This window comes from Azolla caroliniana, unplaced genomic scaffold (assembly GCF_043228905.1).
Source record: "Azolla caroliniana isolate FFs.n. ecotype wild unplaced genomic scaffold, voAzoCaro1.0.p SCAF_1, whole genome shotgun sequence".
NCBI classification, from domain to species: domain Eukaryota; kingdom Viridiplantae; phylum Streptophyta; class Polypodiopsida; order Salviniales; family Salviniaceae; genus Azolla; species Azolla caroliniana.
In genome coordinates, this window is record NW_028230436.1 from 687,945 (window position 1) to 715,401 (window position 27,457).

Sequence of the window (27,457 nt, forward strand, 5' to 3'; positions counted from 1 at the left end):
ATCTTCTCCAAAGTAAGCAACAAAACTATCATAATACCAATGTTATGTGCACATAGAAGAAAATGCATCAAATTCATCATGTAGGGGAATCAAGAATAAACACGAGAGCGTAGATATAAGATTAGTTATAATAAATTGCACCAATGTGTGTTGGATTGATTTGAACAAAAAACAAAAAACATCACCTTTATTATGTATATGTAGAGTGCCTACATCCTGAGATAGAATTCCACCTCTAAGAGTGTGACAATTAGCTTTGTTAAACTCTATTATGTCCATAACTATTTTACATCGTCAACCTATGCTAGATATAGGCCCAATGGGTACAAATATGTGGGTACATACTTAGTTATTGGACCCGTGTTGTCTTTAGATGTTTTGTCAAAGAGAAGTAAATATTTCAAAGTGATGTGGCTTGGCCTTCCAATATGTATTTTATCGTCATGTTGACATCGTGGATCTCCCATTCAAAGTATGTAGAACTTCATCAAATTCCACATCCCAAATAAATACCATCTTCATTAAAACTAAACCATAAAGAGGTCAACTATATCCTTAGTCATTGTAAAAAGAGGGTTTTTTTTGAAACCACTGTTGTTGGTCGGATGAATCTTAATGTGTCCACGGGAAATTTATAGAAGATTGGGAGTGTCAAAGTAAGTGATGGCATATATGAATAAAAATGTGAAGTAACAATTATCAACGATGAAATTCGTTGGCTTTGATTCAACAGACAAGAATACCCTAACTTCCACTAGAGGAACTTGTGTTGGTTTTCTTTACCAATAAGATATTGATGCATAGTCTTCGAATTGTCTTGAAAGGAACTCTCTTGCACCAATAATTCTAAAGACATTCCACCTTCAGGTTTACTTGTCGGTCTACCATTTGATGCCGATTTAGAAAACTTCCAAGAGCCTTGACATTCTCCTTGAGTAAATATGTAATCATGTTGAAGGAGATGATCAACCTAACATGTTTGTCATTATATTTCCAATGAGGTTGATGCTGAGTTTGGACTCTCTAGGGAGACTTCACCCTCTCAACCTCTTGTGATAAAGGCTTCTAATGTGGCTTGCCTAACATTGATGCCTCACATTTCTACAATCATCATCTTGTGTAAAGTACATGTCATATGCTAGCCCATACATTGGGATTTTCTAGAATATCAAGAAACTTAATTGCCCAAAGTGCCAATACATTAGCCTTGGATCCACTATGTTCTTGCACCCATTCATGACAAATGCAATCGATTCAAAATAGATTGCCCATTTTCTCTATAGACCTGAGCCTATTGTAGGCATAACCTTATGAACCAATTGTAAATATAATTTTAATGGTTTAAGGGTAGGATAAGAGGTAAACCCACAAGAACCTATATGGGAACACTTGATAGAATGAGAGCCTAATGTGTCAAGTTACATAAAGGAAATTAGGTATCCCCTTCATTACACCATCTCTAGATGATGTCGGTGAGGTAAAGCTCTGTTCCTTCGGATCCATTTGTCTAACCTTCCAAGGTATATCAAGAAATAATATTGTTTTAGTTTTATGTTTGTCTTTTGTCCTTTGCTCATAAGTGATTAGTGTAGTTAAGCAACCATAAACCAAATATATCATTGCTTATCATTGTATTTTGATTCATAAGAAAGTCATTGCCTAATATTATTACACATATTCACAATGAACTTGTGTTATTTGAAAAGTATGATTAGTATTCATGGATATAGTGATAAGTAAACCCTAAACCCTAAACCGGTACGTGAGGTGGTGGCCTCTATATATACAAAAAAAATAAAAAAAATAAAAAAAAATAAAAATCATTAAAACAAAATACTAATAGCTACTAATATGACATTAAGCATTAAACAAATTTTATCAAATATTTATTTGTAAGAATAAAATGGATAAGGGTGTTTTATGTTTGCTTTTTTGCTTTTCAGTAGTGGAACCATAGGTAGCAAACAGATTTAAATGATAAAAAATAAGAAAGCTCTCTTTTGTTCTTCCAAAATGGCATCAAAAAGTTAAAAATACTTGGAAAACAAGAAACAATAACAAATCTGTAGTAGATACACATCTCCTTCTCAAAAGACCTCTCTGCTCTCTGCTCTCTCTTCTCCATCACTGCAGCACACTAGTAGTTTTAGTAGTAGTAGTAGTAGTAGCCATGGATAGAACCCTCCCGCTCCTAGAACAATTCTTTTGCTTGTCTACCTTATATACACATAACCTATCTTCTATATATTGAAACCCATATCAGTCTTTGGATCAATTTAACTAGCTAGCTAGCTACTAGTTAATCACTGCTGCTTAATCATCTCTGCTCCTCTTACTAACTACATTTGGAGGAGTATTAATGAAGCAATGGATCAACTAATCTAGTATTATATTACTATGGATCATATCACTAACAACAACAATAACAATAACAGCTGGCTGTCTTTCTCATTGTCTCCATACTTGGCCATGGACCAAGATCAACACAACATGACCCCTCATCACCATCAGGGTCATCACCATCACCAAGTTACCTCCTCCCCCTCCTCCTCCTCCTCTACTACTGCTGCTGCTACTACTTCCATAACTAACACGACCACTAGTCATCTAAATCAGGCGTATAATTCAGCCAGTAGAGGAGACCATGGGCATCATCATCATCATCATCATCATCATCAAATACTCTCTCCTCCTCCCCACACCCCTAGTAGTGATCATATTAACGGTTATAATCCTCATCCTTCTTTTACTTCACAAATGCTTGAAATTGCTAGCTTGAGGCCATCATTATCTAATAATAGTAGTAATAGTGGCCAGCAAAATCCTACTTCTAATTTAGCCATGATGGGAGCTGCCCTTACAAACCCTAATCACAATTCAGGAGGTATTGTATGCTCACACTCAATCTTAGCCACATTTCATAAATATCCATCTTCTTGCATTAGCTGCTTTATTTTGTATATCTGCATATTCATATTCTTAAATTTGTTTTGTACATTCTTAGTATTGTCGCTTGCTTAATGGGTTTTGTTTTCTATGTCAATTCCTTCAATAGGTTGGCAATTCAAGGGAGAGTTAGTGGAAGCTTCACATGATTATAGTGGGACATTGTTCAGTAATAATGTAACAAATGGAGACAATATCAATAACAGGAAGTATATTGCAAGGTTTAATGGTGGTAATAATTGTAGGAGTAATGGAAATGGAGATGATGATAATGATGACCAAGTGCGGGTGATGAGCTCTAGTCCTAATGTCATGATGATGATGACAATGGCGAGTGGAGGAGGAGGGGGGCCAAATGTAGAGGAAGGTGGGCCAAAGTTAGAGGACTTCCTTGGGTGTGTAAACTCCTTTTCCGATTACAATCGTCATGAAGGAGGACATAATCATCATCTTAATCCTAACCTTAGTACTAATCCTCATCCTAACCCTAATACTAATTACCATCTTAACCCTAATCCTAGCCCCAATCATCATCTTAATCCTAATCCTAACGACCATCTTAACCCTAACCCTAACCCTAACCCTAATCATGCACCTCCTCACGGCCATGTCATACAACCCATCTTCTACAACGGTTCACGTGAGGATCATGTGGGCATTACCAGCAACAACACCATCGCTCATTCCAGTAGACCACCTAAAACAGAGCATAATCATATTGAGAACCATAACCATAGTAACAGCTTCAATGCATTAATTGATATGCCCCCCCCTCATCATCATCTTAACCATACCCAAAATCATCAACATAATGGTCATGGAAATTACCATCTCCTTAATGATCCCCTCAAAGATCACAGTTCCCAGCACTACAAATTCTACCAATTTGATCCTTCTACCCAAAATGAAAGCTTGGCCTTGTTGCAAATGCAAGAGGAGGCTCACCATAATCATCATGTCATGGTGGACAACAGGGACCATGATGACAATGTAGTTGGATTCAAGAGTGCATTAAAGACATGGTTAGGTCATAATAGTGGTGAGAAATTGGATGAATTCAGCAAAGGGGTGATGAAGGAGAGCAGTGGAGTAAATTTGCAACAATCCCTCTCTCTTTCCATGAACCCTTGCTTACTACCTCATGGTGGTCTTAGCAATAATCCTAGTGGTATTATTGCCACCAATCCTGGTGGATTTCACACTAATCCTAACATGGTCACCAGTCCAACCGAGGGAGCAATGGTGGAGCCTCATGTAATGACGAGTGATGGAACAGTACGCCAAGACTCGAGAAAGAGGGGCGGTAACAAGACGGTAAGCAAGGCACACGCCCCTCGGAAGTCTTTGGATACATTTGGACAGAGAACTTCACAATACAGAGGAGTGACAAGGTGAGGAACTTGCATACTAGATCCTCAAATGGGGAGTTTGCTTAAGAAATTTGACATGGAATGAGGAATTAATGATGGGTTTTGCTGACCAGCATATTCATTCATGTTTCAATCAAACAATTAGTGACTGGGTTTTTTATGTTTAGAATGTTCAAAAATAAGGAATAACCCTAAAACCTAAACAATTTGCTTTGAACTAACCTTGCTTTTGTTGTGTTAGGCATAGATGGACGGGGAGATATGAAGCTCATCTATGGGATAATAGTTGCAGAAAAGAAGGTCAAACCAGGAAAGGAAGACAAGGTATTAACATTGATAATTATAATACTGACAATAAAAAATATGATTTCCATATCTGGGTTCTCTCTGCATTTCCTGTCTCCTCAGAATTTTAGGGGCTCTAAAGGCTTTTTTGATCTTTCGGAACTTCAAGGGGATTCCTATATATATTTATAGTCTGCAATTTCATGAAAAACATTTACTAATATCTTCTCAATTTAGGTTTTCCGTTTTTCCTTTTTCTTTTTTCAGGTGTTTTTCATTTCTTAATATAATAGCTTACATATATTCTCATGATTTGTTTGTTTGGTTTTTGTTCTTCTACGATGCAATTCATGCTGATTCAATAATGGTGCCGGGAGGGCAGTTTATCTCGGTAAGCTAAAGATTGATGAAATATTCACAAGTACATCTGCTTGTTCATCATAATTCTATTAGAAGATCCCATAGTTGAGGGTAAAATCTTTGGTTTGTGCTACTCATTGACATAAAAAAGCTTCCCCTGTTGCCAATATAATATTTTGTTATTGTTATATAATCTTCGGTATCCGACATCTATATATTGTTTCAGATTATTTTTTGAAGGTCTACGGTAGAGGCATTGTATTTTCAGTAACTGCGATGTGATGATGATAGATTTTGTTTTTCCCAATCATCACAGGTGGATATGACAAGGAAGAGAAAGCTGCAAGAGCATATGATTTAGCTGCCCTCAAGTATTGGGGTCCTACTACCCACACCAATTTCCCAGTAAATATATATATGATCCACTTACTACTAACTCATGCTATTATTCTGATTTTCTTTTGCTGCTTGAGTGTCGTCAAGGCTAAGCTACATTCAAGTCTATATACATAATATATTTTGATGTTTATGTCCACATTACTATGTAAGAGAATCAGCATTGATTTCACATACAGTCATAGTGAGCATAATATACACTTACAATACATGCCTACATATTGCTATTCATTGTGTTTGATTTATGGCCTGTTTCACAGACCATATTCTCTATTTTTTTTTCTGATGGCGAGGTTTGTGGGTTTTTGCAGACAAGCACATACAAGGATGAGTTGGAGGAGATGAAGAATATGACCAGACAAGAATACGTAGCTTCATTAAGAAGGTATCTATCCTCTTGTCCATTACAATAGTGAACATTTTTGGCACAAAACAGAAAAAAAAGAAGAATAAAGAAGATGATACATAGAACGAAAACAGAAACTCCATTCATCTATCTCTTCGGCGTGTATAATGCAGAAAGAGTAGTGGATTTTCAAGGGGGGCTTCAATTTATAGAGGTGTCACAAGGTTTGATCTCTATCCAAACAAGCCCCAAATTGTTTTTGCTTTTGTTTTCGGGTTGGGATAATTAAAAGGAGCTGATATCTTTCACGTGGAGAAACTTGATGAATTTGTTTTGCTTGAAAATATTGAAATGTCGGTGTGTGACGATACTAGGCATCATCAACAAGGGAGATGGCAAGCTCGCATCGGAAGAGTTGCAGGCAATAAAGACCTATACTTGGGCACTTTCAGTAAGCTTACTTGCACTCTAGAAAGCCATTGTTGTGTAACTTAAAATTTTGATCACAAACTCTGCAAATTGAAGAAATCATCCCCATGGCAAGGACATGTTAGTGCAGCACATTCAATGTGAGAAGGTATTATATGTATTTTTGATGCCAATTGAATCAAATATGTTCTAGGTACTCAAGAAGAAGCTGCAGAAGCATACGATATAGCGGCCATTAAATTCAGAGGCATCCATGCTGTAACGAATTTTGAGACCACCCGATACGACGTCCCAAAGATATGCTCTAGTAACACACTTTTGGTCGGGGAAGAGGCGAGGCGGAAGGTCGAAATGAAAGACAGTGATGTCTTTCAAGAAGGAATAGAAGATCAAGGGGTGGGAGAAGGAGAAGGAGAAGGAGAAGAAGAGAATTCCACAAAAGAAGAAAGTAGAAGAAAAAGAAAGGGCAAGAAAGAGTTCCAGCTCATGAAGGAAGATGAAGAGGGAGAGAGAAGCCAGATGAAGCTGATTTCTTTGGCAGCTAATGATGATGATATTGGTAAATACGGAGGTCATCATAGCCCTCTTATAGATGATGAGAATGCTGCCGAAGGCTTGACAAACAATCCTGGCGAAATCCTGCCATCCGTTCCGAGCCTATCCACCGGGTCATCTTCAAGTGGGCTTATATGTCCGCAGCCCGAAATATGTCCAAACGTGAACGGATTACTACTGCTACATGAGAATGCCGAGAATAACGACCATCCGATGATGATGATGATGATGATGGGAAGCCCTGAGAATTCGATGAGCGAGGTCGATGATGGGAGCCCGAAGCAAATGCTCACGATTCCAGGAGAGTATACAAAAGCACTCGAATCGGCCAATAATGAGCATCATGAGGAGTATCATCATCGTGGGGTTGGCGTGCCATGGATGTTAAATGATTCAAATCTACAACAACAACAACAACAACAACAACAACAACAACAAAGTGTTGGTTGTATTCGAGGCGGCGGTGGGCATCATCTTCAACCGATGTTTGCGGCTTGGAATGATGCCTGACATTCTGAAGATGCGAAAAAAAATACAAACAAACTTTTGCTCCCTCAAGTCTTCCAAACAAATGATGGAACTAATAACTGAACGATTCTTCATTCATCATCTAACGAATCCCACATGTATTACACATTCATTCACACAATCCAAGAGGCAAGCATGAGAGTGAATTCATGGATGGTAAGAACAAAACAAAAGGTTTTTGCCACATATAATGATGACGATTGTAAAAGCTTTTGCCATCTATATGATGGCCTCCCAGGAGCAAGATCCTTGATCTGTTCAAGAAAATGTCCTTCTGAACCAAGCATATTGCGCTGTCGATGATATACGGGCGAAATGTGTCAACATGTGATGAAGGTCTTTTACAGGCATGGGTGACCCCTTCAAGAATGGCATCCATAATGTACATGTCGAAATCTTTCTCCGGATGGGCACGAGTAATTTGCATCAATCAGTCATCATGTCATGTTCATTCTCACAACAAACATGAAGAAGATATTGGTTCTCTTTGGCGTGAAGGAAACAATCACAAAGCCTCTTTTTTAGCATCATGGAAACCTGATGTATATATATATATTTTAGGCTTCTTTTAAGGACTGTTCTGTCTAGTTTCTTGTAGAGAAAAAACCACACTTTGGGATGTATGTTCTCTCTCATCAAATCCAAGTGTTAGAAAAACAAAACACTTCTCCTTTGTAGTCTTTCCATCAAATACATATCTTTCATTTGCGGCCACTATCGATTGGTTCCCTCTCTAAATTTTCGTTCAGAAAGACAAGAGTGCCATATTGCCACGAAAAAACGTCGATACCATTGCATACACACTATCGTCCCCTTTGTACGTATGCACAACCTTTCATTATATCAATATTTGCTTTTTATGACAAAAAGAAGCCCTATTTAGCTTTGATAGGATATGTGAGGACATCCTTTTCTTTTTGAAGCATTTGTTGAAATCGAATGTGAAAAGGACCGTACGTTTCCCACTTTTGTGACGGTGCCCTGATTGTCGGCATATTTCATGAAGGCCTTGTTTGATACATAAAAGACACTAGGAGGGTCCTCCTGGTTTTATGGTACATGAGCTACGTATCAAAAGAGAGATAAAAACTCCTGAATGAGTTTCATTCTAATAAAGAGTAAACTAGCGATTGGAATTATTGGCCAGCAATTCAAAGCTACCTCAAAGTTTTATAAGGTCCAAATAAAGAGTAAACCAGCTATTGGAACTATTTACTAGTGAATTTGATGCTACCTCTGAGTTACGTCGTGTCCGTCAACATCTAGTCTCCATTGTTATTAGCATGTCATGTTTTCTTTGGTTAATACTTGAGCTAAAAAAATGTTTTGATAGTTGGTAGTATGCCTAGGAAACAACACTCTTATAGGTTCCCTCTTGTGGATACTACTTTCAAATGCATTGGCGTGGAATACAAATATATGAATGCTTACAAAAGATATATACATATGTCTTTAGGCATGTAGTGGTAAATGGTAAACGGAATGAATCACTCATGATGTAAAAACATAGAAGTTGTGCCATCATTGGATCATTTATGGCTCATCAGAAGTGATGGCCAACATTTGGTTTTACTTGGTATGAATGCATTGGATCTATGTTTTCCATTAGGTTACCAATTTATATGGGTAGTTTTTATCATAAATGTAAATAATGCAAGCATGACTTACATTTATGTTGGAAAATTACATTCACATTTACGGGATAAAAGAAACATTCCTTTCATGCTCTACTCGTGGGCGGGAGGAGGGGAGAACTTCTATTCATGTACAAGTTGACCCTCATGTTACTACGAGACTACACACTTGCGAATTTTGAAGTGGATGAATGTCATACAGAGACGTGAACAAATGCATTCATGAGTGATGTGTAAAATGTTAAAAGAAACATTACTTAATGTAAATAATGGGCCGACGCTATCTATCCTTCATGAAGCCTCTCAATGTTCGGTGCATTTATGTGTTAATGACATTGACAATATTGATACTATTTCGACATAAATGACATGTCTACTATAGAGACTTTCAAAACATGAATGACCATCAACATTTACACAATGATATGTCTTACTATTACAACAGAAATCACCATCGCAGTGATACCACATATAGTATTCGTTATAGAAACGACCCCACAACACGTATGTATACAACAACGTATATTGATGATAACATAAACGACCATCAGCACTTATACAATGTATACTATTCATAGCATGGCTCACTCAAAATAGCATGACTTAAATGGAAATCCCTTGGCTTGAAAAGAAGAGGACAAAGTTAATGAACAAAGTTAACTTGAATCACAAGACAATGAGAGGTTACAGGCAGAAGTAAGGGTGTGCATGCATGCATGCATGTGTGTGTGTGTATTATGCCTATGTGAAAAAGCAAAAAGCACTTGAGATAAAGAAGCAAAAGGGTTTTCAATGGTCAGATCAACTTGTACACTTACTCAGAGCTAGGCCAAAGGGCAAAGAGAGAGAGAGAGAGAGAGAGAGAGACGAAGGGGGGGAGTCTAGAGAGAGAGGGAGTGGAAATGAAAAGCTATGAAGAGAAGGACAGGGCGTGCAGAGAGAGGGTCCTACCTAGCCTCTCTCTACACGCACTGACATGTTGGAGGGAGAGGAGAGAGAAGGCCTGCCTCTCTCTCTCTCTCTCTCTCTCTACAGACACTGACATTGTTTGGGGGTTGCTAGATTTTGTGTTGGATTTTGATGATCATCATCAGATCTATGGATGTATGTATACATGTATATTTAAAATATTATGTTTATCCATCAAATACATAATGAGAGACATGTCCTCCTATTTATACTTGGCTCTAGACATAGAAAGAGAGCGACAGAGATCCTTCTTCTCCACTTGGTCCTATATGTGTGTGTGTGTGTGTGTGTGTGTGTGTGTATACATATAGAAAGAGAGAGAGGTCTTTCAAGACGAGGCATTCTGGTGTCATCCTCTAGCCGGATCCTCGTGCAAGTGAGATCTAGTATGTCCTAGACGACTTGACCCATTGGACATTTGTCCCTCTCTCCTTAAAATGGCCAATGTGGTCTCTTGGACCAAAACAAGCGTCTTATAGCCTTTCTTCGTGCTTTCAAGAAATGAAAACAAGAAAGAGTCATGTTCATTTTCCACACTTCTAGATAGAGAACAAGGTCGATTCACTTATATTTAGAGTGAGGGAGGTATTTTTCGAATTTTACAATTCCGTTGAAGTAGAAAAGCCATGAAAGAAGGTATTCACACCTTTATGTAAGGGCCAATGCGGTCTAGCTTATTGTACCAAACAATATATATAGATCATAAAACTTGTTTGGTGGTTCAAGAAATTAAGAATTATCAAAATGTAAATAATAAGAGAGAATATTAGCACTATTGATCATATGGTGACCCATCCCAATGTTCCCCACCTTGGACACACTTCATCTCAATAATGTGCTCAAGGAGTCTCGACTATTTGTTTGTGGACAAATCTCTTTACCTAGAGAGAGAGAGAGAGAGCAAGTCGTGTTATATATGCCCGTTGACTTTGTTAGCTAAAGTCTGGCATAATGTTCTTTGTAGAGAATGTTCCACACTTGGGGTGAATATGCCCATCCCAATACGACTCTTCCTTCCCCTTCGCCTTCCTATACCTTTTTCAAATTTATTTAGTCATACCCCGCCATGTGGTTTCCTCTCCCAATGTTTCTTCCTCCTATGCTTGTTTGTTTTTTGGGTTTTTCAACTCCTACATACCCATGCTTGTTTTTTCTGGCACCTCCACATGAAGTAGTCATTTCCTCTTCTTACACATGCTCGTCCTTTCGCATCTACTGTTTCTTTTTGACTGAACAACATTTACATTGTCCTTCATGAAGATGCTTTCACTAACACAATGCACATGACAATGAGGTGAAAAGCAATTTCAGTACAACTGGTCCATTAGATAAATGTTGAATGAGTTTTCCAATTTACATATCTCTCTCTCCACATTTATGTCTTGTCTACATAGGTAAGTGTGCAAAGATTATATGTATATATATATATATATGCACACAATATATTACACATACAACCATACATACATAAGCATAGAGTTCACAATAGCAAAGCATTGTATATTTGAAAATTAATCATCACATTAACCTTTTGTTTGGATATTTGAAAAGTGAATATCACATTAACTTAGAAATTGTATATTTGGAAATGATCTCATCCAAAAAGTCACAAAGATTACATACCACCCAAAGTAACAATCACCAAAACCATATAATTTGTCAAGACTGCATCAATAAATTGACCCAGATTTGATTTAAAACATTTCCCAATTAGACATGCAAAAAATAGAGCAGTCAATAAACTATACAACTATATCCCTTGTCAATTAAAATCCCATGATTGTCCAATTGCAAATATGTGCCCCCCAAGCAAACTTGAATAAGACCAACTGTGATAATGAATGCCCCAAAGTGAACTAATCAATTTATGCCATGTTATGACCAAACCTTTCCATGCCTTGTCTTCAACAAGGCATTGCATAAACCTTTCCCTCTACATCCACGTTTAACAATAATGTCACAATACCACATTCTTTACAAATTCAAACTACATCTTAAAACCTAGATTACCAAAATCTGTGCTTCTCCAAAAGTGATATTACTAAGCTGTGCTTTCCTGTTATCAATACCACACACATAAACCTACGATGCAGTCACAACAAAGAGCAAACCTATAAAATCTTCAAGTTAAAAGAAGCTTTACAATATTGTTACTAGCCAAGCAATACCGCATCTAGCTAAAGCAATGCTACATAATAAATATCCTATTTGCACAGAAAGAGTTGACAATATATTGTATGCAAGTATTGAAGTTCACGTTGCCATTATAAAGAAATTTCTAATAATCCTAATAAAACCCTATAATGCTTGATTAATAAACTTCACGATGGTCAATGAAAATATAAGCTCTCTCATACACATCATGACATACATACAATACATTCAAGATTGCGTCGCTATTGCATGATCATAGTCTAATTCTAGACAACCCTACCATCATTACTTTTAGATAATCATTTCATGTGAATTTAGCACTAAACAGCTATATTGCAATAACTTTGGTCAACAATTCGCACATACTCTGAAGCATTTCCATATCACTCATAGTAGAACGTCTCTAGTCATGAATAAGGTATTAAATGAAATGTTTTTGTGAATGTTATTCAAACACGTTTTCATGCCAGGTGTGGGTTTCAGAAACCAAAGAATAAATCCTTTCCATTAGGCTTGTGATAGTACATACTTTGATCATCCTGTTGCCATATACCATAAATATTCTTTTATTTTGCGCATAATAGGAAACAGCAAACTTTATCAAATGTTCATAGCAAGTGACGGACACAATTTTGTGCTCTTACACCAACTTTAATATTTTTCTACAAATGATAAAAAGAGATTGATATTATAAATTAATAAATAACTCAAATGCCTTTCTTTACGTGGGAACTCTTCTGGTCTCAACTCGTAACACCAGCTTACAACAGTGTTTGCCAAAAAAACTTGGAGACTAACCTTGAATTTTTCTTTTTAAAAAACTGTCAGCTTCATGACCTACGTAAATGTCGCCATGCAATGGCAGTTATGAGTATTACAGCGGCTGCACCCAAAACAACCTGCATTCAAAACAGACATTTAGAAAGAAGTTACATGTGAAAAAATTCAACTAAAATGGGGAGTAGCAGCAGAAATACATGTGCAAAAAAGAAAAACAAGAGAATAATTAACTAAAATAGGGAAAAAAACTCCAACATGGTTTCTGAACTTTTCTAAGTATCCCTCATTTCCAGAAGATACTGCGTGATATTCCAGTAAAATTTCCAAAAAGTCAGGGGTATTTGGGTGCCCTCCCAGTGGAAATGTGAAAATGTGAAAATAAGCTCCAAAATACCTGAATTGTTTTTATTTACAGAAGAGCAAACGGCAAAAAAATTCATTATTTTTCTAACTGGCTTTAGTCAACCACCTCTCAAGCAAATAGAAGCTATGTAAGTTATTAGATGATCTTTTATTCGTCCTTGTCTCTCAATTCTACCTGGCTATTCAAGCATTTATATGTGCTATTTGAGCAATTATATGATCCATTCACCCCTTTTGCTCTCTTGCACATGTTGACATTACCACTGACGAGAGGCATTTCGTGAAATAAAGAAAAACTCAAGGGGTATTTCAGATTTTTTCCCCCTCAAAATACTTAGTTTGTTTACTACGATTTCATGGTTATACTTGCACCTTCTTTTCTCCAGAAAACTTTTGATCGGAGGAAGTAAATAACGCAAGAGCTCGCTGAAGAAATGGAAGCGGCGGCATCAAAACGACAGCAGTATACTGGCTCCTTGAAGGTGAAGGCAATATCTTCTGGAGAGCCTCTTGCATCCTGGCTGCTTTTAGCATTGCTCGTACTGTATTTCTCCATTCATCTTGCACCTTCAAGTAGAAGAAAATAAGAAAATAACTTTTTCTAATAATATTACATACATTACCAAGAATCTCAAATGCATAAATCTGGTTTGCTGGGGTATTGACATGCTTTAAACAATTTGGTCTTTACTTAGAAACATGGACATAAATTTCTCTTTTCAATTAATATGGTTAAGGATTTATATAGCTATTATTAATATTGACTTACCCATATAACAATCACATGCAACAATCTTAAAGAAATTTGAAATCCATTGAGTTTCACACAGATCCATAAACAAAACGTCCTATAAACACAGGATTCATAAACAAAGGAATTTCTGGATCAAATTCAGATGTACAAGCATGGATGTTTGTACATCAGACTTTACAATCAGGCATTCCTGAAATTCTAGAAAAAAGGATCAGAAATATTAACGATATTAACCATGTTTCTGGTGAGTAAACTGGTACACAGGATCCAAATGTGGGTGCATTATCTTACTACTTCATAACATGGATGACATAACAATGCCTCTGGAATCCTTAACATTTCCTTTTCATTTCTCAAATCCCCTATATATTGAAGGAGATATGAAAACAAGATTCTCATGATGATTAGCAATATAGCTTTCGCAATGCAGGTATGGGACCTTTTTCAAGCTAACTAGTAAGCAAGGTTCAATGTGAGATACAGTTGGGATCCAGACTTCAGAGAGTTAACAAGTGATATTAAGGGGGAAAGAATGTCTCTGGAATCCATAACATTTCCTTTCCCTGGAAAGACCAAATCAAAATTCTCATAATATAGGTTTGGCCAATATATTGAATAAGCAACGCATATGCAACTTTTGTGCAAAGGTTGCAATTACATTTGCTTTCTATATGTAATTTTTAACATTGGCAATTTCAGCCAACATCACTGCGCAACAAATTTCTATGGAATATCTTATCCTAAAAATTGAAATCCCTTGCTGAAACACCATGCTATTAAGTGCACCATAAATTCTGGCTTCCCTCAGCAACATTGGCCTTTTGCAGTTTTTGAATCACTAACATGTGGATGCACTAACATGTAATGTGATACGAATTTCACCAGATTGAGATGCACAATCTCCTGCTCTAGAATATATGTACATTTAACCTATATGAAAGTTCAAATTTCAGATATATTATCTCGGACAGAAAAAAACTCCAAAACAAGGAACCTAACGTGATTTTAGCTTTAACAATTTAAAAATACAGCATGTAACCCAGTACAACCCACATGCATATAAAATTTCAGTGTATATAATTGTTGAGAATCAAGCTCAACATAGTGCAACGTGTGAACCCACCTTTTGAGAATCTATGATTACTCAAAGGTCAAGAGTCACACCACTACTCTCTACACATTAACTATGTCATAGAACCCACATGCATATAAAATTTGAGTGTATATAATTGTTGAGAATCAAGCTCAACATATTGCAACGTGTGAACCCACCTTTTGAGAATCTATGATTACTCAAAGGTCAAGAGTCACACCACTACTCTCTACACATTAACTATGTCATAGAATCATATTCTATGACACATAACTAATGAGTTATATATGTGAGAAAAGCTGTTAATAACAACAGCGGAAGAGTTAGAACAAAATAGACACAGCCAAGCTGTGAGAAGGTTGTTAGACAGCAGTAGAAAAATGGTTGCAAAGAGTAGAGACACAGCCAAATAATAGAGCTTGTTTTTAAGTAGCAACCAAAGTAAAAAAGTCTTTACAAAAGAGGCTGGTATAGCCTATTTATACAAAATTGGGGAAAGTGGGTGAAATGGTTGTTTGGTAGTAAAGTGGCTCTTGTACTACCAAACAAGTACAAAAAACTAGGAATAAAAGGGAATATCTTGGAAAAAGTAGAAGAGAAAAAAGGCATTTAAAGCATTACAAATTCTAGAGAGGGAAGGCATTAAAGGAGTTGCAGATTCTAGAGAGGGAAGAATCTAGGAAGCAAGAGAATATAGTACAAAGATAATAAAGATGAAAGAGAGTGCAAGGCTGGAGTTGCCACCCTCCAACAATATATTCCCCAAGAGAGAGCAGTTGTTGTAGTGGGTTAATGAAGAGAGAGGGTGACCTTATATAAAGCACCCTTCTCCTACTTCATACTAAGTCGGTTGTGACTCCTTGTAATGCTACATTTTTATATCTCTTACTTTACTTGTGAATATACACCTTCTTCTTGAGTATTCCTTTTTCTATCTATCTTGTGTTCTCTCTTCTCTCCTCTAATTTCTCTCACACATACACATAACACACATCTCTTCCGCTACACAAGAATCATACCTGATTCTTTACAATAATACATATTTTTACTCCTCCAATGCAAAGGTGAGTCATTTCTTGTTTAAATTGATCATAGCAGAGCCAACATACGATTGCAGTTGCATAAAACCTATCAAGATGAACGCTTTTCTAAAGAAAGTATTTGCACCAATCTTTGGATGGGAAGGAAACTTGTTTGCTCATAGAGAGCGGATTGTACTAGTTATCATATGGCTTTGTGGTTTACAGTTTATGTCTGTCAGAGAGCTATTGGTTTTACTTCATAATCTTGGACTATCTCTGAAGCACTTCAATGGATGGAAAAGATATAAATTGTTGCACAAAAAGACAAACTTTTTTCACATCATGATAACTACTAGTTGTGTAAGGATATAACTGAATACTGACAATCAGGAAAAAAACTCCACTACCCAAAAGGGGGAGGAATGGTTAAAGTGATCTAACAGAACAAATTACTCCAAGAAAACTGGCCTCAGCATGCTCAAAACTTGCATTTTTGAAGCTGCGGTTGTGAACCATCAATAACAATGGCACAATGTGAGGGGTTGTAATATTTATCCGTCAAGTCCATTTCTCTCATTCTGATAGCTGCCTGAAAATACTTCAATTTTCGTCTCTATCCAAAAGAGAATAGATCAAGATATGACATGAAAAATTACTCATAACCCATCCCGTGTCTCAAACCAACAGACATGACCTGATGAGATATAACATTGTCTATAAAGCAAGATTTTGGAACCAAATCAAGACACCTCTATGAACATATCGATCAAAAACCACAAACAATACTTTTTATCCTTGATGAGGCAATTCTCCTGGATAAGAAACCACAGCACTCTCATGTTGTGGAAATAGTAAAGACAGTTATTGATTGTTGCCAAAACAAAGCAATCAAATTCCAGTCAGACCATTCCAGAAAAACATGTTACGAACATGAAGAAACTATGTGGCAATCAAAAGAAACGACCAGAACAGAAAACAAGAAATTTATTCATTTTGTTCTACCTGAAAAGATTCCTTCAAATTTCCAGTGTAGACACGAGATTGATATGCACGAAGCATGTGATCCAGCCAGTAGCTGTTTTCCTATAAAATAAGACAAAAAGATTTACAGAAATTACAGTACATCCTGGACTGTTGTGATAAAAGCTTAAAGCATTGCTTGATTCTTTACCTGCTGGCCGTTTTCAAATGTCCGCTGCTCTATCTCAAGAATTGTTGTCACATCTTCATCCTTGGGACCTGAGTCTTGAAGAACCAGTACCTCATCAAGAGCAAAATCAACCTAGGCCAGCATATCATTGTCAAACATCTATTTTCACGTCTGTTTAAAAGAGAAAATTTAAATCTTACCAGCCTCCAAGAGGATTCAGGATCGCATGAAAAACTTATGGCAATATCTCCACGTACATTGCCCACTCTTGAAGGTTTATTACCACCAAGGAAAGCAGTAACTGCAGCTGAATATACCTGAGATATAAAAGCATAAGAACATATAGACCAAATAAAGTTGATAAAATAAATCCCACTTTATGCAGATTGTGAAGATTACCTGCCCATGCTTGAAGCGGAGGATTTGCATTATTCTGGTTTCAAGAAGTTTGCAGATGAAATCAGTGAGGTGCACATCTTCCATCTAAATTAAAGGCAACTTTCTATATCTTTCCTCAGTTAAAACTCACTCTTTGTCAAGGGTTTATCTCTAAGGACTATAACGACATTTAGATTCTTTAAAGTCATTTTCTACAAAGACTGATCAGTAAACTAAAGTGATGGCATTTAATACCATTCAAGCATGGGTAACAACGTTCAGGACCAGAATTCTTATTGGGAGAGGAAAATGTGGCATATATCTAGAAGTAACATTCATGTGGGCTTCAGTTCTCCCCACAGGAAGCCACCTGTACTCCACTGTCATGGATGCGCAAACCTTGAGGCCCTCCAAGTACAATGTACATATGTACAGCTCCAAGAACCACAAACTCAATTGTGGTTGTTTGTTACAATTGTAAACCAACTCATCTCAAAGGTGAAGAAACTTGTGAGATTTGGAGAAACCTATCACCACAATGATTGCCCGCATGTTAAGGAGAAAATAGAGGTGGAGATGGAAGCAATCCCAACAGTTATTGAGGCCAACCAGTAAATGGTATCCAACAGATTTGGGATCTCCGAAAGAAAATGTACAGACGGCTTGCATTTTTGTCATCAAAACAGCTGGCAGGAGATGGAGGTGTGCTGAAATGCAAGAATGGGTCCAGACACATGGCATAAATATAAATGCACTACCCTGTTCGAATATATGTTGGAATGCCCACTTGAGCATTAGTCTAAGTGGAAAAAATAGAGTGATTCAAACTTATATCATTAAATTGGATGACGAAAGAGCGTGAATCATCCCACAACCTCTCTCTATAGGAACTCTTCATAGGGTTATAGAGTTGGAGGATATAATTATTACCAGGCCATCTATTTACATATGCTTTATAGTGTGACAAGGGAGCTCTGGATCTTTTCACATCAGTTAGAAATTGAGAAAAACAAATATGCACAGAAATGTATAGAAGTACCAATAGCAGGATATGAAATCAGAGGAACAATATGTTTGTCATTGTGCTCCTTTTTATACAATAAGAAGATGTTTGACAATGTGCTGCTTTTCATACAATAAGAAGATGTTTGACAATGTGCTGCTTTTCATACAAAAAGAGGAAGATATGATTGACTCTTAAAACAAGGTAATGACCCACTGTGCAGAGGGAAAGAATATGTAGGCCAACAATGTTTGGGACCATTCTTGCTAGAGACAAGAGAGAGAGAGTTGTTGGACAACGATACAAGCAGAACAGCTCATCAACATAGAATCATCACCACTTTCTTTAGTTCCATGACTCAGGCTACAAGTCAACCCAGGGCCACATAAATAGAGTCACCACCACAACAATTGAAAGGGGAAACAATAGATTGGACAATAGCAATTTGGCATGCTGTAGACCATGCTAAATTTGGCCACGACTCCTTCACCATTGTCATTGACAAATAAAGGCAATTATCATCCAACACAAAAGGTTCTTCCCTCCTGTTTAAGAACCCCCTTCTTGGATCGGCCCATGTTGGAAATCTTTTGAAGGCAGATGTTTCAGCCCATCAAAGCTTAGAATGTTAAGTGCTTAGCCAACGAAATTCTCTTGTAACTTAAACAAAATCAAGGCAGGAGGGGCACTTCACATACCTAGAGTTGAAAGATAACAAAATCAAGGAAGGAGGAGCACTTCACATACCTAGAGTTGAAAGATTCTCCAAATAATGTGAAGGAGAGATCGAAAGCCAGGAACATCTTGTGCAGGTGCCCAGCTTTCAACCACATCAGGAAGAAGCATAATACCTAGCTACTTTACCTCTACAAGCAGTAATTTGTGGGACACCTAAAGCCTTTAAACGACATATGAAGTTAATTCTTTCATTTTGTTCTTCAGATAGTAATCTCCAGTTTGTTTTCTCTAATATTTGCCTCTTCAGGAAGTTCCCAAATTCCTCGGTCTTTTCTCATTCTCATTCTATTTAGTTGCTGATGATCAGCAGAAAGGCATTTAGCTTAGGTCGTCATCAACCACTGATAGAAGAGTTGCCGCTGAGAATCTCCTTCCTATGGAAAGACTTCTTATGTTACTTACCAATGACCTCTCTGGCACTTTGGGTTCTGGTTACCATCATACAAGCCACATAATTCACTGGCACATAGATCTGGATGCTTAGGCTGAATGCTTTCAATCATTGCCCAGATGTCAAATGACTGCAAATACTTGTAAATTTGCATGGAAACCTTTACATCAAACCAAGAAATGTAGACAGGGTTTTCACTACCTAGCTGTTATGGGAGTATAAACCTGAAGAATTTCGTCTCCCTTTGTAGTTTGCTGCACCAAAACAGTTTGTCTGAAATGAGAGTTTTGTTGTCATTTCTTATTGAACCAACCCATGATGTTTTGACTCCTAGAAATACCTCCCAAAATAGCTATCTGCCAAGATTTATGGGGATATCTAGGAAATAACTTACCATAGTTTCGAGTGCAGATAGATAAAATTTTGTTCCAGATCCTTTAGACTGTCAATACTGATTCTCAATATGCAATCTACCAAATGCTGTCTGTGCTCCTGATCAATTAGATCATTGCCGGTATTCTCAACATGTTCTCATGATTCCACTGATGCAAATACTGCCATTTATGGGGTTACCACACTTTTGAGTGTAAATAGACATGTGAATTTTGATCGGGAACCTTTAGACTGTCGATAGTTATTCTCAATATATGCATTCCAAGCCAATAATATACATTTAAACATTGGATTTGCCTCATTGTAAAAATCAGAATGGTTAATCGTCTAAATTGAGATCAGAAGTGATTAATTACCTTCAATTGAACTCATTAAAGTCTTCCATAAGTACATACTTAAGGTCCAATTTTGGACTAGAACGTCACTGTGTATATGCTCAAGCTTTATTACCAAACCCATAGTTTAAAAAAGTAAAAAACATACTAATTTGTGATTATTTAATATGACAGCATACCACATTTGGGCCTCTCAACTCAATTGGAAAAGTTAACTGGACCAAGCATTGTGCCTCTATCATATGTCGACGAACCTCTTCTCTGCAGCATATGGAAAAGAAAGGCCTATTTGGAAATCTGATAGCTTATTCATAACCATGAATCATGTGATTTCTATTAGTAATCGTACCTCACAACGTTCGCTGGAAAACTGAAAGGGAGGCCTGTAAGTTCATCTCTTTGGAAATGCATCACCGGATCTTTGGGCTTGGGTATCCCCCCCTGGTTAAATAAATCTAGTAAGACCTCTGCATTCCAAAAGGCAATGCCAACAGAAATGAAGTGGTGAATGATACCAGGTACTGAAGGATTAGAGGCAGTGCAGTTTCAGGATCAATGTTCCCCACTAGGGCAACAGTGAAGGTAGATGGATCTTTGAAACAATCATCAAAGTACTGACAAGCCTTCCTTGGATCAATTTTTTTTAGTTCCTTGATCGTCACTGGCTACAGCATAAATTTACGTAGAGAATAAATTACATTCAGGTTATAAAAATATGCATAAGTTGGAAGCAATCTTGTAGCTTAAAGGAATGGGGATAAGCCAGATTCCATCTCACAGCTTGCAATGCACTGTACCTTGAAATAATAAGAATTCCCATAGTTGAGTTCTCGCACACGATTAGAGAAGGATGTCAATGGATCCCTTTCTTGTGCCAATATTGCTTCTTTTGTCATTTGCATAACCAGCTTAACTTCTTCATCACCAGGTGTGACTTGGGTGATAAACAGCTGATATACAAGCTGTATTACCAAGCAAAGAAATCATGGCCTTAAGCTGATTCCATCAGCGACAGGGGTAAGACTCATCGGAAAGTTAAATACCTGAAGAGCTGTATCAAGATCAGAAGGAGAACAGTCCCCTGAAAAAGTACGCATGTAAGCGCCGACTTTCATTCCAACTTCTGCCCTCTTCCCTGCCAACATATCTGAAAGCATTGATGGCTTGTGCCCAAAGACACCAATCTCAGCGGCAATTGTAGAGCTCATTGAGCAAGAAAGGAAGTCATTCTCTGATACTTCTGAAAGACCTCCATATGAGAAGCCAGTAAAGAGAACCTAAAAAAGAAACACTTAAGAAACACTGGTTCATCTCAAAAAAGTCTAAGATTTCGTGTGCCTAATCTAGCACAAATACTCTACCTGATCCTCCAAAAAGTTTGTACTTTTGTAGCAGATTCGCATCCCATTACTGAGGATTAATTCTGCACAATCAAACTCTGGAATATGTGTATGTGATACAATGCTCCTGCATCATATTTTGACATTGGAATCTTTGACTTATTTTTCTAGAAAAATGACCAAGAGAGAAAGCAAACACACCAGATAATACGTGAAAGGTTGTGGATAGCAATCAAGTATTATTACATATATTGTATGATTATCTTGCTTATGAATTTAAACAATTTCAAACATTTCTTACCATGCTGCTGAAATCATATTGGAATGTCTCATATTATTTACCGAAATATTTTCTTACGTCTATGGAACATACTTATCAAGACTAAAGCCAATCTCAAAGAATGGTATAAAGCCTCACCCAGGAGTAGGTTTGCAGTCCACTATTTCTTCAGGTATATTCTCCTCCTCCCAAGGTAGTATTTCTTGAGAAACTTCTAAAGCCTGAACTTTAGAAACGATTGCCTTCAGATCTTCATGTGTTGTCCACGAGCGTGGTTCGACAGTCTTAATTACACAGCTACAAGTTGTACGGTAATTTTCAGCAATCTTGGAGACCTCTGCTGATGTTATTTCTGACAAATACATAGATCTAATCTAAAACTTGATGCCACAATTAGGAGTCTTGAAAAGTGCACAGTAAGGTATAATATGATTCAGACACTACATAACGCACTTCAAACAGTATATGAGCACTATGTAACAGCTACATATGTAGCTTTTTACTTACGAGGTAAAAGAGTCTTTTGGAGCTGTGCTTCATACTCAATTCCAACGACAGGTTCGCCACGCAAGAAATGCTAAAAGAGCACATTTTTAAAGTTATGTATAGCATGACTATATATAATACATCTTTTCCTTTTTAAAATATTTATCTGTTCAAAGAATAGACAACTTCAAATGATGGTTATAAAAAGCTCAAGCAATGCAACATGCTGAATATACCATTGCTATCTTTAATCGCTCTATGAAGCACATGCAGATATGTATAGCATCACTGAAATGTAGTATAACACATATTCTCCTTATTAAAATAGTTATCTATTTAAAGAATACACAATCTTAATGAAGGTTATAAAAAGCTCGAGCAAGGTGACATGCCGAATATACTATTGCTATCTTCAATCACACCATGGATGTGGAAAGGCTTCAGAGTATCGTGGTGTCTTCCTTCATTTGTTTCAGGATTTAATACATAAAAGAACTTGATAACATCAAATCATGAAATTTTCAAAGGACTTATTCCTGTCAATATGCACAAACAACCTAGAAATACCTGTAAATATTCATCACGTAAAGTTGCTGATTGCATTTGATCCTTCTCAAGGTAAGCTGATTCAATATCTGCCATTAAAAAAGCACGAACAACAGCAATTTCACGGTCTGAAAACCCATGCTGCCGTACTCTGGCAATCTGATAAAAGTTATCAAACCAGGGCATTTAACCATAGAATTGTGGTAGCAAAGTGAAAACTTAGATAAACAACCTAGAGGCAATCATTCAGGCAAAATGGACCTGGAACAAACCTCGGTAAGAATAGATTCAAGTGCTAGGAGTGTCCCTTTCTCTTTACAACTTGCTGACAAAAGATACGCTTTGACTGGCAGCACAAGATTATCTCCAGCTGAAGAACAAGAGAAAAAAGGAGGATTTTTTTGCCTTGAAATCTTGAAAAACCTTTGATTCAAAGCAGCATGGAACATTCCTTCGATCAATGAAAATCTGTAATCTTCGACTGTTTTGTAGGAAGTGACAGGAAGTTTGCAGCTTAGAACAACTGCAGACTGACATAAATTTAAGCCTTAGACAATATCTTAGATATCGATAAAATACTCGACATCAAGAAGGATACAGCAAAGTTTCACTCACTCCTCCTTCTGCTTCTCCAAAACAAGAGAACCGAGGTTCATCATGTTCTGGAACTGAGTACACAGGAATGTTTGCTGGAATTTGCCCATCCAGGTCAGCATATTTATCCTCAAAATGTGTCCGTATGAGTGCTACCACACTCTGAAACAAAGAAGTTTAATAATAGTAGTGAAGAATGTTTATTTGGACAATTACAGAGAGCTGTTGCCAACATTGATCTATAGTGGTACAATCAGGAACCTCAAGGTCAAGATAGACAAGTGCAAGTATTCATATCGTACAATCAGCTATCCCATTGCATTTGTTACCAAAATTAAAGGCTTCTAACAACCTTTTGCCTCAACCTCAACCTCAACCTATGGAACGCAGGGCTGACAGAGAGTCTAAAATATGTCTACTCACACAATCTCATGGACTAATTCTGGGTCTTTCCTTCTGCAGTCAAACAGAGCTTTACTGCACCCAACAGCACCACTATTACTCATGCCACTAGCCTATACCTCCTCTGTCAGGTTCACACCGATGCACCAACATCCTTAGAGGCTGTTCACCAAATTACACACCCAACCACATAAAAAAACTAAATCTGATCTTGGTTAGATTTACACTGTACAGCAACACTTTGAACAGTGTGGCCAAAAGTTCCTTACCTGAGTGTCCACAAAATCACCCACTACCACCACCGCCATATGCTCAGGCCTATACCATCTGTGATAAAAATCTCTCACTCTCTTGGCAGTAACTGTTCTGATTATCTTTTCTAATCCAATAGGTTGTCTCTCTGCATACTGGAAATGAATCATCTGTTAATATCCTTACAATATAGAAAATCTAGATTGCATCTAGTCATGACATAGCATAATTTGCATTTTTACATACTCTTGATCCTTGCATCATCAGGGTCCAATGAGCTTCCTGCATCCTTCCAAGAGCATTGCGTCCACCCCTATATTCCTCCAGAACTGCTCCTCTCTCTTTCTCCAAGTCTTCTTCTGAAAGACGAATCTACATTACCAGAAACTTCATCAGAAACATTTAAAGTTTGAATCTCTTAAAAGCATTTAAATAAAAACCATGCACCTCAGTGCTGAAATCAGCGAGTATAGATATAGCTTGAGAGAGAAGTTCTGGCTTATCAATTGGTACCAAAACTTCATAAATAGTTTCATCTGGGGATGTAGATGCATTCTGGCATGCACCAAACTCAGCTCCAATGCTCTCCAAAAATTTGATGATGTCATGATTGGTGTATCTTTTTGTAGCACTGAATGCAAGGTGCTCTACAATATGTGCCACGCCACGCTGATCATCTTCTTCCAATACTGACCTGCCATTCAAAACATCACAAAATTAAAATCTTCAAGCAGACTTTATATTGGAGGAATCTAAAGGATTCATCGTAGGAAAAAGATGGAAGACAATGTAATGAAATAGTGGAGGACGCTATCAGAAAAAAAAGGTTAAGTAGGAGAAAACAAAAGAAACATTGCAAGAAAAGCAAACATTAGGATTCAAACATAAAATCAGAAAAAGGATCAACGGATTCAGAATCAGAAGTTGAAAACGCTAGCTGCAAGAACAGAAAGTAGATTAAGAAGATTAGAAAGCAAAAATCAAATTATTACTAAGAGAGTTAAAAGAACTGGGATTTCACACAGCAGAATCAGATCAGTTTTGATGATTGTATGGGGAAAATAGACATGGAACACCAACTTACTGGTACAACTCTCAAAAAAGAGTGGATGTTGAAGTACAAGATCATATGCAAAATCCAATTTTTCATAACAGTAATGCATGGGATAGAACATTTGACAGCAACAGAATACTATCTCAGTTTGACAGCAGCAATGGATCAGAGATTTTCACAACAGCAGGTACGATAATTACCAACACAATAATAACTGTAATATCAATCCAAATAATAACTATAATAACAAGAATTGACTCTAAATCACAAGATTAGAGGACTCATTACAACAACCACCTACACACTTCATGAATCTTGTCCAAACTGAAATAATTGACGTTCAGGACATTCAGCCCATGCAAAGTAAAGAAGAAAAGTGATCTGCGACAACATTCCAACAAGGGAATACAAGCAGCAGCTACAGTAGTAACTATGTCAAAACAAAACTTGAAGCCCCATTGGATTGTGAGAAACAACAATCACTTCTGCATGAGTAGGAAGGTTGAGCAAACTTCAAACAAAGAGAAAAAAATATTTAGAATAGAGAAAATGAATGTAGAGACATAAGATGATCCAAAAATTGTGGCAATGAGTGGCAATCTTGATCCTGAGTTATATCTAACTATACTTTCAAAAGAATCCAAATCCCAAGATAAAACACTCACAGAACTGCAAAGAAAAATCTTCAGAACTGGGTTGTTGAATAGAAAAAGAAGGAAAGATAGCTCTCTACCTTTCTGGCAAGGAACAAAGAATTCTGCACAAGTGTCAGGTACTAAATATAAGAAATAATAAAGAAGCTGATGGAAATGTCAGCTCTTTGGAATCTAGGGATTATGAATTGGGTTCAGTTCTTTGTACTCGAACCACCAGGTTGTGCTACAGTAGAATATACCTCACCCTCATAGTGTGACGAATGATGGACCTCTTTGGGCTGACCCTAAAGTTTTCGGGATGTTAAAACCACCACTTTTATGAGGTACATCTCCATGACAGTTGAAAAGCTACTGTATGTCGAGTTAAGTTTGACACTTTCAGTACATAAGATTAGGTGAAAGTTCTTTCCTTCAGTAAACAGATTGATGAAGCATGTTCCCAAAGTAAATTTATTGCAATGATAATCAAACCGTTTGCATAAGGGGACTTGGTCCAACTAATTTGGCATAAAACGTTATTAGATGTTTTGTTTCTTACAATATCCTTTTTGCACGATGTCTTGGCAGTGATAGTTAGCAAATGGATTGTCTGTGTAAAGACTAAGGTGAACAGCTTTTCGCATAGCCACACGATCGTCCCATCTTCTCATTTGAGACAAATCTCTGAAAATGAATTGGTCTCCCCAACCAAATTTGGAGCCCAGATCTAATTATCCATGTTGAAAATGTGTCAAATATCTTCACTGTGGTCTTCTTCAATATTCCATGGTTGTTCCTCTATCATCATTAAAATAACCTATCAAAGGGCTCCTTCTAGTGCTCGAGACTACTTGAGCTCAGGTAGGAATAGAATAGGTCCAATTCGATCTACCAAACATCAGAAAAATTATTTTATTGTAGAAAACCACACCAAGAACTACAGTTAAAGAAAACAGAATTAGATCAGCATCCTCTGCCAAAAACTAAGAATCAAAATCATATTTTAGTTGAAAAAAAGCATCAAAATCTACATAAAAAGACGAGAAAAGTAAAAGAATCATGAAACAAACAAAACATACCCCACTTTCACTCCAAGAGCGAGCGCTGCACGATGCCGAGGCTTCGGATTTGCTCGAACATAGTATCGGATACCATTCTTCAGCACGCCAAAATCAGCGCCAAATGGATAGTCAGAGAGAATATCTTCGGGGCTCAAATGTAGCAGAAGCTTCAAGGACTTGAAACCAGACGAAGGTTGAGGAGGCAAGAGCTCCATGTAAATAAAATACACGCACACATGTATATAAATATATATATATTATGTTTGTATGTGCAATGCATAATACATATGTCAAAAATGGTAGCTAGGGTTAGCAAAAATCCTGCTTAAAACCCTAAATCAGGGAGACATCTGCATTTCATACAATGCCTTCAGTTGCCTTCCTACGAGAAAATGATGGTGATATCATCATGTGTTGACATCTACGAGAAATTCA

At 37.1% G+C, this 27,457-nt stretch overlaps 2 protein-coding genes across 2 annotated transcripts; one reads left to right on the forward strand and one right to left on the reverse strand.

Annotated features, from left to right (window-relative positions):
• The first annotated feature begins 2,170 nt into the window (after positions 1–2,170).
• Positions 2,171–7,932, forward strand: LOC147868114 (uncharacterized). The gene is made up of 9 exons (XM_087315509.1): positions 2,171–2,884; positions 3,056–4,337; positions 4,558–4,640; positions 4,984–4,992; positions 5,278–5,366; positions 5,669–5,742; positions 5,877–5,927; positions 6,078–6,154; positions 6,326–7,932. Exons 1-9 carry the CDS (start codon positions 2,398–2,400, stop codon positions 7,195–7,197), a joined length of 3,024 nt encoding a protein of 1,007 aa, XP_087171635.1. The 5' UTR covers positions 2,171–2,397; the 3' UTR covers positions 7,198–7,932.
• Positions 7,933–12,449: 4,517 nt separating this feature from the next.
• On the reverse strand, positions 12,450–27,443 carry LOC147868115 (Insulinase (Peptidase family M16) protein). Its single transcript, XM_087315522.1, has 21 exons — positions 27,041–27,443; positions 24,720–24,966; positions 24,519–24,644; positions 24,290–24,427; positions 23,640–23,780; positions 23,297–23,554; positions 23,046–23,183; positions 22,500–22,569; positions 22,131–22,344; positions 21,734–21,839; positions 21,416–21,649; positions 21,170–21,334; positions 20,888–21,037; positions 20,722–20,813; positions 20,552–20,633; positions 17,534–17,617; positions 17,335–17,451; positions 17,156–17,266; positions 16,987–17,067; positions 13,488–13,682; positions 12,450–12,871 (listed from the first exon to the last, which is right to left on the reverse strand). The coding sequence occupies exons 1-21, from the start codon at positions 27,235–27,237 to the stop codon at positions 12,803–12,805; spliced, it is 3,015 nt and encodes a 1,004-aa protein (XP_087171648.1). The 5' UTR covers positions 27,238–27,443; the 3' UTR covers positions 12,450–12,802.
• Positions 27,444–27,457: the final 14 nt, after the last annotated feature.